We start from the raw sequence: 14,305 nt of genomic DNA, 5'->3' as shown, positions 1-14,305 counted from the left end.
AGCACATCCCATCCTCATCGCCAGTGTTAAGTATTCAGTTCTTGCAGGCATTGAGTGAGACAAGGTGTTCAACAATAAGTTTATTCAGAGTCAGAACATAACAGAAGCAAACTAATAGCTAAAAAGGTAAAGGTAAAAGTTCCCCCGCACATGTGTGCTAGTCGTTTCCGACTCTAGGGGCCGGTGCTCATCTCAGTTTCATAGCCGAAGAGCCAGCGCTTGTCCGAGGACATCTCCGTGGTCATGTGGCCGGCATGACTAGACGCCAAAGGCACACGGAACGCTGTTACCTTCCCACCGTAGTGGTCCCTATTTGTCTACTTGCATTTTTACGTGCTTTCGAACTGCTAGGTGGGCAGAAGCTGGGACGAGTAACAGGCGCTCACTCTGTTACGCGGCACTCGGGATTCGACCCGCCAAACTGCCGACCTTCCGATCGACAAGTTCAGCGTCCTAACCCACTGAGCCACCGCGTCCCTTATGAACTAATAGCTACTGTGCAGCTATTTCTACGGTTGGCCTCTAGGTGGTGACCAACAGATTTAAAGCAGCAGTTTCCCGCCCAAAGCCTACTGAAGAGACTGGAGACAGCAAGTCTAGCTCAGCCCAGCAACCGTTACATAACATGCAAAAGTAGGTCAGCCATTACACAAACAGTTAGACACAAAGCAAGTGATTTAAACATATAAGGCCAATACATTACAATTCCAATCTACAAAAAAGGAAAAAAGCAGAATCCTAGAAAAGACAATCAAGCAGTGGATTTCTGAACACCTCAGAAATGAGCAAGATTAATAGAAGCCACCATGGGTTTGTTAAGAACAGATCATGCGAAACAAACCTTATTGTCTTCTTTGATAAAGCGACTAAATTAATGGATCAAGGTAATGCTGTGTATACGATATAGTATACTTAAGACTTCAGTAAGGCATTTGAGGAAGTAGACCAGAGCCTACTTCTTGGTAAGATAGAACAATGTAGGATAGACAGTACCACCACCAGATGGATTCGCAATTAGCTGACCAATAGCACTCAGCACATAGCCGTCAATGGAACTACATCTATATGGAGGGAAGCAAACAGTGGGGTACCTCAAGGTTCTGTCTTGGGCCCACTGCTCTTGAACATCTTCATAAATTATCTAGAAGAGGGGATAGAAGGGGAACTCCTCAAATTTACAGACAGCACCAGGCCGGGGACGAGGTGGATTGTTAACACTTTGGAAGATAGATTCAGGATTCAGAAGGATCTTGACAGATTTGAACCTTGGGTCCTATCCAACAAGATGCAGTTCAGTGGTGAGAAAAATAAGGTCCTGCACTCAGGCAGGAAAAACCAAATGCACAATTATAGAATAGGTGATACCTGGCTCATCAGCAGTAACTGAGAAAGTAGGTGTCCTAGTCAACCACCACTTAAGGATGAGCCAGCAGTGTGCTGCAGCTGCGAAAAAACTCAATGCAGTTCTAGGCTGCATCAACAGAAGGATAGTATCAGGATTAAGACAGGTGATAATATTGCTCTATACTGGACTAGTGAATCCACACTTGTTATGCATCAGGTTCTGGTCGCCACAATACAAAAAAAATTCTGAGGCTCTATAAACAGTGCAGAGAAGAACATCAAAGATGACGGGAGGTCTGAAGACTAAACAGTATGATGAATGGTTAGGGGAACTAGGTATGTCTTGATCAAAGGTGAGGAACTATGGTCCTTTTATGACTTGTGGACTTCAACTCCCAGAATTTCTGAGACAGCATGATCTAGACCAGGGGTAGGCAACCTTGGCTCTTTTATGACTCGTGGACTTCAACTCCCAGAATTCCTGAGCCAGCCAGTCATAAAAGAGCCAAGGTTGCCATGAAGAGACGGATTAGGAGTGACATGTTAGCTGTTTTCCAGCACTTAAGGGTCAGTCACAGAGATGAGGGGGTTGACTTATTGTCCAAGTCACCTGAGGGCAGAACAAGAAACAGTGGGTGAAAGTTGATTAAAGAGAGTTCCTACATGGAACTAAGGAGAAATTTCCTAACAGTGAGAGCAATTGACCAATGGAACAGTTTGCCTCCTGGAGTTGCAAGTGCTCCATTGCTAGATATTTTCAAGAAAAGATTGAACAACCATTTGTCTGGTATGATATAAGGATTCCTGGCTTGGACAGGAGGTTGGACTAGAAAACTCTAAAGTTCTTTTTACCCCTATGATTCTATAACATTTATTTAACAGAACTTACATGGAGAATGTCATAGATGTGGCATAGGAAGAGTTGGGTTCTCTTCACTGGGTAACTTGGCCAAACTAAAAAGTAAATGAAAGAATGATCAGATTCAGATTCTTCTATTCTTAACAACTCTATGAAATTTGTATTAAAATTATCACTTAAAAACTAAATACTATTCTACTTAGTAATACAATCCTGACCTCTAGTGGAAAATTACATAGTGACAAAACCAAACCACACTGAACTACTTCATATCAGTCACCAAAAAAGAGCTAGAATCATAAGCCATACATATTGACTATATTTGGGGGTATCTAGTGCAAAATACAGATAATGGCATGGCATGTCATGGCATGGAATAGCATAGCATTGCATAGCAGAACAGAGCTGAGCTGGAAGGGACGTTGGAGGTCTTCTAGTCCAGCCCCCTGCTTAAGCAGAAGAACCTATACCGTTTCAGACAAGTGACTATCTAGTCTCTGCCTAAAAACCTCCAGTGATGGAGCACCCATGATTTCTGAAGGCAAGTTGTTCCACTGGTTAATTGTCCTCACTGTTAGGAAGTATCTCCTTAATTCCAGGTTGCTTCTCTCTTTGATCAGTTTCCAACCATTGTTTCTTGTCTTTCCCTCTAGTGCTTTGGAGAATACTTTGATGCCTTCTTCTTTGTGGGAGCCCCTCAAATACTGGAATGATATCATGTCACCCCATTTCTTCTTTTCTTTAGACCAGCCAAACCCAAATCCTGCAGCTGTTCTTTGTATGTTTTAGTCTCCAGGCCTTTGATCATTTTAGTTGCTCTTCTCTGAACTTTTCCCAAGTGATTTTATCAATCAACAACTGCAAACCCATTCTGTTTGTTGAAACCTTCTGAGATTATTTGAAACCTTTTGATGTATCACCAATGTTCAGCAATTTCTCAGGGGTACTGTTTTCCCACAACAGTAATTTTGAAGTTTACCATACAGAATGCCAGGGTTAAAACTGTGTAATATCACTTTGTCCTGAAGTCAAACTTGTGATTGCTATTTTTTTGTGTGTGACATTTTTCCTATATAAAATCCAGGGGGAAATTGCTGGAAGATAAGGGCATCAATCACATTGGAAAGAAGAGCATGTAGAGGATTTTAATCTCTACTTCTTGAGGCCTATGATGATGCTCCTAGTGTAGATGTAAAGACATAACAGATATCTGCATTTTTTAGTCAAATCCTTCAAACTTTGTGAAAAAGAATTAATGAACACATACTCTTAAGACAAATCCAGGACAAATAGGTGAGTTATATATCTTTCTACCTTTATTCCAGTTTATTTCCTAGTCACTCTGATGAAATGAGCTGCAACTCACAAAAGCTTCTTTTAAGAAAATTTCTTAGTCAAAAAGAGACTTCTGATTTCTTGCCATTAACATACTTTTCCTCATACAATAAATACTAAGGGGACAGTTAATTGATTGTATAATAGGAAAGAGTTTCGGTCAGTAATTTATTTCTTTTTCTGAAATTATTTGATTCCTTTTTTTGAAAGACAGATATGAGGTGGTGTGAATTTGATACCTACAGGAAGTGTTTTAATGTTTAACATGAAGGACACTTCAGTCCTTCATGTTAAACAAAACCTGGAGTAAAACTATTAGATATATATTCACACATATCACTTGATAATGCCCAGTGACATCTATAGCCAGTATCACTGGCCTCATTTTCTATAAAGTTTCAGAAAACTTCCATTCCATTATTTCCTAGAATATTCTTGTCATTTGGTAAAAAGTTCACATCTTTTACCCAATAAAAGAACAACATCACACAGGAATAGCACCCAACTCCTTTCATCTGTGTATCTTTTGCTTCTGAACAAATATTTTACAATCTTATCTTAGTGTCAGTTGACTGATAGCAATCATAATAACGTGATTTATTTTGTGTTATTTATTAGTATTACCAACTATGATAATTGAAATTATAATGATAACATCGATTTTTAGAGCCTGCCAGATCAACTTAGCTCGAATTAATTTGCTCTCCATAAAAATCACAAGGTATAATAAAACATTCCTCCGTTCCTATGACGACCGCCGCGGCGTTCCATCCGGCTACGTTAATTCCCATCTAAATGATTCCGGAAGTGCTTATAGCGGAAGTTGCAAGAGGGTGAAAAAAAAGAGGGACGGTAGGTTTTAATCTTGTCTGCTGTTGCGAACGGGGTGTCTCTTTGTGTGCATGTTGGGGGTGGGGTGGGGGGGTTGAGGCTTGCTTTCGCTTTTTTAAAAAAATCACAACTGCTTAATATTCGGAATTGGGAAGCTACTTACGGCTGCGGGACTGTAAACCAGGACGATAATACTACGTAGGCGACCGTTTTGCTATTTCATGTTTATTAATTTATTTCCGAAAAAAATATAGGCACAGAGATGGTCCGGTAACCACCTTTTGATTTAATACACGGCCATCCAGTAATTTTTTTGTTTTGTTTCTGCATATAGATTTCTAACCGTGATTTCCTAGTTTAACACTTCAATTGCTGTTTTGTGCTGATTTATAAATTCTACGGCTATGGGACTTGGGTTCGGCTAGTCTAAAGAAAAGAAGAAATAGGGGAGACGTGATAGCTGTGTTCCAGTATCTGAGGGGCTGCCACAAGGCAGAGGGGGTCAGGTTGTTCACAACAGCATCAGAGGGAAGGACGAGAAACAATGGTTGGAAACTGATCAAAGAGAGAAGCTACCTGGAATTATGGAGAAACGTCCTGACAGTGAGGACAATCAACCAGTGGAAGAGCTTACACCCCCACCCCGAAATCATGGACGCTTCATCACTGAAAATGTTTAAGAGACTAGACCAGGGGTAGGCAACCTCGGCTCTTTTATGACTCATGGACTTCAACTCCCAGAATTCCTGAGTCAGCTGACTCAGGAATTCTGGGAGTTGAAGTCCATGAGTTATAAAAGAGCCGAGGTTGCCTACCCCTGGACTAGACAGTCACCTGTCTGAGACAATATAGCTTCTCCTGCTTAAGCAGGGGGCTGGACTAGAAGAGCTCCAAGGTCCCTTCCAGCTCCTATTCTATTCTATTCTATTCTATTCTATTCTATTCTATTCTATTCTATTCTATTCTATTCTATTCTATTCTATTCTATTCTATTCTATTCTATTCTATTCTATTCTATTCTATTCTATTGGGAAAAGAACCCATCAAAACCTATCAGAAAAGGTAGATACAACAGTCATGTCAGGGTGACAAGAAAGATAACATAGTTCTGTGTGCTTTTCTATAGGAATCAATCATGCTGCATCTAAAGAGATTTACACATAGATGCAGGTGTACAGTAACACAGCCTAAGGTTTATTATGGGAAAAGTCAAGAAAGTGCTCAACATGCTCAAAAATACATAAGATCAAAAGTTAATATATTAACTATATTAAACCCATTTTTCTTTCCAACTTTGTTTCCTAAAATCAGTTGATCAGTCAGATATTGGAGACTATTTGAGAATCAAATGCAGTCAAAATTTTCAAGTATGCCATTCTGTAGAGATGCTAGTTTCTGTTTTAATTTTAGCAAAAGATGTAACTTATTAGCAAGACCAAAAATAAAGCTAATATTTTAGTATAAACTGCTATCTAATATATTTGATGTTATAAGTTGTGGCAAATACCGAATTAGGGCTCCTGGACAATGCGGGGACCATAATTTCTTTCTTCTCAGGTACATCCAAATTTGCAATCTATTTGCATTTTCAGAATTCAAGTGAAGCTGTTGAGAAATGAGTTCAATACATAATTTGCATTCTTAGCTCAGGTTCTGTTTCTTTTAAGATGGAACTCTCTTGAATTAGCTGGTCAGTAAGTTTCTAAAAGCCTCCATGTTCTTGAATGTTAGCCGTTAAGTGCACTATAAGAACCTATAAAAATTGATAATGCTGTAGGAAGAATAAAAAGTGAACAGTTTCAAGCTTGTTCAAGCACTATAATAAGTCCATAAGAACAGAGACTGTATGAATGTATTTAATGATTTTAGATGTATTCAGTATGTACCCCTAATCCCATAGTTCTGTGGATTTTGTCTAAATCTGAATATGTTGCTATGATATTTTATATATCAAAATTGTGCATATTTTGTAATTTAGTATGATAAAAATCTTTGATTATCCCCTCATTTATTTTCCCAGTGTTAAATGAATAGACATTTTTATTACTCTGTTCCCTTGTTTGATTCATATATGCATGCAAAGGATGATGTGAGCATGTAAACGGTGATTGGATATTAGGAATGCATTCTTCTAGCAGAACACCACTGGATCTAGTCCATTTATTATATCTATATTTCATTTTTATAAAATGCATATGTTCCAAATAATTGAAAAATAGTGTGCTAGTATCCTTATTTCTTTTGTATCTTAATTATTATTTGTTATATTGTACAATACACTTTTATTTTCTTATTTCTTTCAGTTGTAGAAATATTAAACGTGGACCTTAACAATTCAGACCCTGCTCATTTCAGAATTTAAAAGGTTTTTAAAAAATCATTGACTTTCTTTATCAATGAACTTCAGACATGATGGTAAGATTTTGTGTGTGTTTGTTACTTTCATTCTTTCCAATTTCATGTATGTAACTTCAAGAACTGGTTCAGAAAATAATGACCATAACCCTGGTTTATTTCCATGCACAAATATCAATAGCTATATTTTTAGTTTTCCAGTTATTTCAGGTTTTTGACAGCTGTAGCACATTGCTGGCTCATACTCAAGTGGTGGTCTACTAAGACACCTAGGTCTCTTACTTAGTACTGTTAAGTCAGGTACTGCATATTCTGTACCTATGCATTTTTTCTGCCTAGATCCATTACCTTAACTTACATTACATTCACCATGATTAATATCAGAGCTGAACAAAGGATGATGAAGTAAAGTGAATGTGTTTGTAACATATATGGGCAGGATCAGGATTCTTTTTCCCTCTGGTTTTTGTTTTTTAAAAAATGGTATGCTTTACAGTTTTTATGTATCTCTTGCATAAAAATAATAGAAACAATGCCACTGGACATTTGACCGGTGGCCTCAAGTTATCTGCCCTTGGCAGTGATACTTTGATATATCCTACTTTCCTTCTTTTATTGTTTTAACAACCAAATGTAGATAAACTTTCAGATTTAAACCAATATTGTGGTAATGGCTTGCTTTCAGTTTAGCCCTAACTTTTTACCCTGAAAACATGCTAAATTCTAGTAGGACTTTCTTCCAGCTTGTTATATGAAGGATTTTTTTAGCCTTAGAATATTAAATAATATATAAGTTTTTGTTGATTAATTACAATGTTTCATTTGCTCAATTATTTATAATACTGATAAGAATACTGCTTTCATTTTTACAGCAGCAGATTTTAGAAGTTGCGTTGGATCGTGCTGAGGTAAATTATAGATTATCTAAATTATACAGGCTTTTCTGATTATAGTACTAGTAATAGAAAAGGCCATTGTTCTCTTCATGATAATTTCATTTAAAAGTATATGAAAAAGGTACAATTCCTAAACATTTAAACTGCTTTATTATAAACATTTACAATAACATTTATTCTGGTTCGATAATGCCCATCCTTCTCTAGAAAGATACAAGAGATAGTTTTGTTACTGATTACTATAGCTTGAATTTTTTTAGGTTTTTCTGATAGTTTTTGATGGAGAAATAATATATTGTAAAACTCAAAAAATGAAACATTTAATGCTTTCTGGTGAGGTCTGTGGGAAGTGTGTGTGGAATGTAATTGAGATGAAGATAATATTAAGCAAAATGCTAAGTATATACAGATAGTCCTTGACTTACAACCATTTGTTTAGTGACTGTTCAAAGTTACAACAACATTGGAAACAAGTGACTTATGAACAGTTTTCACACATACGACCATTGCAGCAGCATCATGATCACAAGATCAAAATTTGGGTGCTTGGCAACTGGCATGTATTTATGACTTGCATATCCTGGAATCATGATCACCATTTGTAACTTTCCCAGCTGGCTTCCAATAAGCAAAGTCAATAGGAGAAGTCAATTAATGCTGATTGATTCATTTAATAACTGCATGATTCACTTAATAACTGCAAAAGTTGCTTAACAATGGCAAAAGTCATAAAATGAGGCACAACTTACATAACAACTGCCTCGCTTAACAACAGACATTCTGGGCTCAATTGTGGACATAAGTCAAGAACTACCTGTATTCTGTTTCCATTTTCCTTCTCAGTCTTATTTGACATGTCAATAATAAGTGAATTGTGTTTCAAATACTTGAAATTACCTGTGCATTTGTGCATTGATAATATGTTTTTAATTTATTAATATTCACACACTTTTTTCAGTATATCATTGAAAGTGCTCGGCAGCGGCCTCCAAAACGAAAGTATTTATCTACAGGGAGGTAAGAAATATTTAGTGTACTTTTCTTACTTTAACAAATGGAAATGTTTACTCAAGAGCTTTTCTTTCTAATTCCAGAAAATCAGTATTTCAAAAGTTATATGAATTGTATCTAGAAGAATGTGACAAGGAGCCTGAAATAAAGGTAACTGAAATCTCGTTGTCAAATTTCTATTTTACATTTTTCATAGTGGACCAGGAAAGGACAGTTACATATAACTATTCTGTTTATAGATTGTAGTAGCATTAAAACATTCAGTGAGATGTCAGTATGATTTGTCTCATGAAGAATTTCTACCCTTCAATAAGGAATAGATATTCACACATGTTGCCTAATGTCCACTGTGGAGGTGTCAGGAATTGGAGAAAGAGCAACCACGTTCTGCGTATAAAATATAGGAGTATTCGTAACTAAATGAGGAGGATGTATCACACTGTTGTCAGGCTCCTCTTACACAGTACCAGAACTTCCTATAATTCTTCAAAAGTGTCAGTGATTGGACATGATGTTGATATGTTCAGTTGGTGATTATCAATTTTTCTCTGCAGGGAGCTTTAAACAAAGTTTTTCCCCTTAGTCTTGTTTCAGATTGCTCTAAGCTACCCAGGAGCCCTCAACAGTAACATATATGGGAAACACAGAGATAAGATGCTTCCTTGGCTGCTGGATAGCAATGTAATTCTCAAAGCAATTTATAGTAATCACAGGAATTAGTCATGGGTTGTTTGATTACATTTCCTGACTAGTTCCTGCTGCAAATAGCAAGTATCCTCAGTTTGAAGAGTATAGTTAACTATATTGTAAATGTAAATTTACATGAAAATAAACATAGTTGGGTTATTTTGTAAAAAACATTATTTTGGAAGAAACGGTAGCAGCTGTTTTCACAATAAAGCTGCCTTTACTGTGTCTTGTGAACTTGGTCAGCAAGAACATGTTTTCCTAATCAAATAAATAGTCAAGTAGACTACTTGTATTGGCATGAAAGGTAGAAAATAATTAACAAATAACTTATAAAATAGCTTTTATTTGGGGGCAGTGTTTGTGTGGGTTTTGCCATTGACTTGGAACATAAATACATAGATTATGCTAATCTAATTTTGATATCTCATGAATTGTTGCCCCCATTTTAAAGCAGAAGCTGAGACGAAATGTGAACTTGTTGGAGAAGCTAGTTATGCAAGAGACGTTGTCATGCCTAGTAGTGAATCTTTATCCAGGAAATGAAGGCTATTCCTTGATGCTCAGAGGAAAAAATGGGTCAGGTAAAACAAGCATTGTTGACTTTTAAATCTTTCTTTGATCTAAGTAGAGACTTTTAAAATAATATTTTGAAGTATTACGTGGAAGCCTGATTCGAAGCATACCAGTTTCTTTTATGAGTAATAGATGCTTTGTCATGGTTCTGACTAAAGAGACAGTTCAAAGAACATTCAGGCATTGTTTATTCTAAAAAGGTCTATAATAATAAGAATGAAGCATTGGCACTCATGGATGGATGCCAAAATCTGAATTTTCCTTCCCTGAACACATCGTATCAAACACAATTCCCTCCCTTAATTTGGACGTCATAAATCACATTCTCCAATTAGCTTAAAATGCAAGCTTCACTTCCGCACGCCATTCCTTATCTTAAAATTGCTAAGCACATTGTGCTTTAGATTGTAAGCCGCCCTGAGTCTTCGGAGAAGGGCGGGATATAAATGGGATTAAAAAAAAATTGGGCATTTTAAGACCACCTCTTTCACGTATATCTTGCATTATCTTAAGTTTTACTCTCGGTCTTTTCCCTGCCCAAATAAATTTATTAACGCCTTTCTGCCATTCCTCCAAATTTGAATCTTTTTAAGTATAGGTATCATTTGAAACAAAAATAAAAATTTTGGTAAAACATTCATTTTCACTGCTGCAATTGTTCCCAATAAAGACAATTGTAGTTTTCTCCAACTATCTAACTCTTTTTGTGTTTTTAGCCATAACAACTCATAATTATTTTTGTATAATTTCACATTTGAAGCTGTAATATATACCCCCAAATATTTAATCTTTTTAACTATTTCAAATCCCGTTAATTTTTCTAGGAATTATTTTTGTTCTATGGTCATATTTTTAGACAGTATTTTAGTTTTTGGCCTATTTATCTTAAATCCCGAAACTTGTCCATATTGCAAAATTATCTCCATTAAATCTATAACCGATTGAGTCGGTTGACTTAATGTAATAACCAAGTCATCCGCAAATGCTCTTAATCTATAATCTTGATGTTTTATTTTAATTCCCTTTATTTTATTTGAATCACGTATCTTAGTCAATAATATTTCCAATGTTAAAACAAACAGCAATGGTGACAACAGACATCCCTGTCTTGTACCTTTTTCAATTTTGCAAGCATCTGTTAAACTACCATTGATTATTATTTGAGCTGTTTGTTTCTGATATATTGCCCTGATTGATTGTAAAAACTTATCCCCAAACTCCATCTTCTCTAAAACTTTTAATAAGAATTGCCAATTCAATTGATCAAACGCCTTTTCGGCGTCCAGAAAAATCAGCGCTGCGGGGACTTGATTATTTCTTTCCAAATATTCTAATAAATTTACAATATGTCTCACATTATATTTCATTTGTCTACCACTTATAAATCCTGTTTGATCACTATGAATCATTTGTTACATAACCTGCATTAATCTATTTGCTAAAATTTTTGCAAATATCTTATAATCAATATTTAAAAGTGATATTGGTCTGTAATTTTTGGATTGGGTAAGATCTTGATCTTCCTTTGGAATCAACGTTATAAAAGCTGTTTTCCAGGATGGAGGCACTTCTCCTCCAGATTGAATTGTTCTAAATAGCTCCTTTAAAGGTTCCACCATTTCTAGTTGTAGGTTTTTATAATAAATAGCTGTCAAACCATCTGTTCCAGGTGCCCTACCCACTTTTAGTTGTTTAACTGCTAAAATAATTTCTTCAGCAGTTATCAATTGATTCATCCCTTCCCTTTGCTCTTGTGTAAGTATAGGGGTATTCACTTCTTGTAGATATCTATCTATATCTAGACCTTGAATTGTATCCCTAGCATATAATTTTGAATAAAATTCTACAAAAACTTTTTAAATAATATTTTGTTGAAACACCTCTTTACCCTTATATTCTATTTTGTCTATATTACGTGATTTTTGTTTTTTCCTTAACAGATAAGCTAGCCACCTACCTGGCTTATGAGCATTGTAAAAAGTATTGTGTTTAACATATCGTAAATTAGTTGCCACTTGATCTGCCATCAAAATGTTAAACTGCCCTCTTAACAAATTAATTGCTTCTTTCACCCTCTTGTTAGATGGGTTCTTAACCCTAGAAAAAAATCATTAGTAATTAGTACAAAATCAATCCTAGAAAAAGATTGATGTCTATCAGAAAAAAAAGTAAAATCCCTTTCTTCCACGTTTTGTTCTCTCCAGACATCTCTCAGTTCCAAATCGTCTTTCATATCAAAAAAAGATTTAGGTAATCTAGCATGATTTGACGTACTTTTAAAAGGTCCTTTTTATCTTTCTGTGTGTCCAACACTCCATTCCAGTCTCTCATTAAAATACACGATTTATAATCCCATTAAGTTATTTTATTGTGTAAAAGTTTGTAAAATTCTCCTTGCTGTTGATTAGGTGCATATATTCCAATTAAAAGTATTTTCTTCCCTTCTGTTAAAAGTTCAATTATAATATATCTTCCTTGTTTATCTGCTTCAATTAGGTTAGCTGTTAGATCCTTCTTCACATAAATAACTACTCCATTTTTCTTGTCTGGAGCAGATGCAGCAAATTGTATACCCAATCTGGAATTTATCAAATATTTTTGATCTGATACACAAATATGCATTTCCTGCAAACATGTAACATCATTTTTAAATTGTTTTAAATACTGAAATTCTTTCTCTTTTGCGGAGAGTTTAGACCATTAACATTCCATGTTAGAAATTTTGTCACCATCTTTTGTGACGAAGCTTTCGGAGCGTATCTTGCAAATCCATATGTATCTGTCTCTTTGGTCTTGCTCCTCCCACTGCTTCATTATTAGTAGAATCTTGAGCTGTGATTTTAAGATACTGCTTCTGTTGTTCTTGTTGTTGTTGTTGTTCCTTTCGTCTGGTTGCAGTCCGTGTCATTCTTTGACCCCTTGGTTCTTCTGGTGGTGCCAGGGACTGTGCAATTTCCAAAGTTTGCTGTACTTCTTTTACAGTCAGTGAGGTGATTTCTTCACCTTGCTGTATGCCTTCCATTTGTGCCTTTTGCGCTCCTTCTTCCTCTCCTCTTTTGAATTCTGGGGGTGGTGATGAACCTGCTTTCAGTACATTACAATAAAAATCTCGTGCCTTCAGAACTGTATTAAGATGATATCTTGTACCTGCATAATTCACCACTATCCCAGTTGGTATCTCCCATCTGAACTGTAGCTGTCATTTTTTTAATTCATCTGCCAAGAAAACAAACTCTTTCCTTTTTCTTAAAATACTTGGTGGAATTTCTTTCAAAATTAAGACCTCTTGATCAGCCACTTTAAATCTGTTATGATAAAAAAACTTGAGTAATCGCATTTCTGATCGTTCTCTTTGTAAAATAAACAACCACATCTCTTGGTAGTTTCCTTTGTCTAGCAATCCAGGAGTTGACACGAAATATTTTATCTATTTCCTTTATAAAATCTTCAGCTCGCCAACCCAATATAGGTGCCACAGCCTTTGCAAGTATCTCTTCCAGATTTTCTTGTGGGTTTTCTTTCAGACCTCTTATCCTCAAGGCAAACTCCATGTCTCTATATTGTATCATTACCACCTCATCATTAATCTTATCCATTTTATTCTCAGCTTCGCACATTTTAGCTTCCAGTATCAAATTACTTTGGTTAACTTCTTCCACGCGTTCATCCAAATGCTCAATACAAACTGCCAACCCCTGAAATGCCAGTAAAATATCCTCACTTATTTCCTTATTTTTCTCATTAATGAGCTCTGCCATTTGCTCAGATTGAAGTTTTAAAGCCTGTTGTAAATCTTTTAATGTTAATGTTGGTGGAGGTACTGCGGGGGATGGCATCAGGGTCTGGAATGCAGATTGTTGTTGAACTGGTGATGCCCCCGCGCTTCTAGAAACAGGAGCTCTGGGTGGTTTGGAAGCCATTTTAACACCCATTAACTTTCGTTTCTCACTTTCACTTTTCCACCCAATCCTTATATGAAAGTCATGATTAAGCTTAGAAACCCAGTTTGCAACTTTGTTACTTCCCTTTTAAGTCTCCAAATCTTTTAAATCTCTCTTATATCAGCTTCAAATGTTTTTAAAAGAGTCTTTTACAACTTTAAAAGACCACTTTCTGTCTTCCTCCTTGGTCTTTTTTCTCTAAAAAATCATTTCGGCGCCATCTTCCTCCCTGTCTTTTAAATTAAGCTTTGGAGAAGAAAAATAAGTAGCACCCCAGAGTTAAAGATCATGTACTTGCTATTTCAAAATTCTCCTGCTCAGCTCTGCCTGTGTCCGAGTAATCCAAAGTTCAGTATTGAATGCAGGGATGGTTGCAGCGTCCTGCTCTGTTCTAAAGCCTTAAAACAGAGGAGTCCCTGAGTCTGGAGTTAAATTCAGGCTCCGAGGGAGCTCTCACACTTCGACCCCCA

At 36.2% G+C, this 14,305-nt stretch overlaps 1 protein-coding gene across 4 annotated transcripts in view; it reads left to right on the top strand.

Moving 5' to 3' along the window:
• Positions 1-4,468: 4,468 nt before the first annotated feature.
• SUPT20H (SPT20 homolog, SAGA complex component) overlaps positions 4,469-14,305 on the top strand; it is a 75,505-nt gene continuing 65,668 nt past the window's right edge. For all 4 annotated transcript variants that reach the window (XM_081315768.1, XM_081315767.1, XM_081315765.1 and 1 more), the window contains exons 1-6: positions 4,469-4,567; positions 6,673-6,784; positions 7,597-7,632; positions 8,579-8,637; positions 8,715-8,781; positions 9,773-9,902. In XM_081315768.1, coding sequence (XP_081171894.1) covers positions 6,779-6,784; positions 7,597-7,632; positions 8,579-8,637; positions 8,715-8,781; positions 9,773-9,902 — 298 coding nt within the window. In that variant the 5' untranslated portion in view covers positions 4,469-4,567; positions 6,673-6,778. The remainder of the gene's footprint in view (positions 4,568-6,672; positions 6,785-7,596; positions 7,633-8,578; positions 8,638-8,714; positions 8,782-9,772; positions 9,903-14,305) is intronic.

Source organism: Vipera berus (genome assembly GCF_964194415.1).
Source record: "Vipera berus genome assembly, chromosome: 2".
Lineage (NCBI taxonomy): Eukaryota > Metazoa > Chordata > Lepidosauria > Squamata > Viperidae > Vipera > Vipera berus.
Note: the sequence above shows the minus strand (reverse complement) of the source record. Positions and strands in the feature narration are given on the sequence as shown.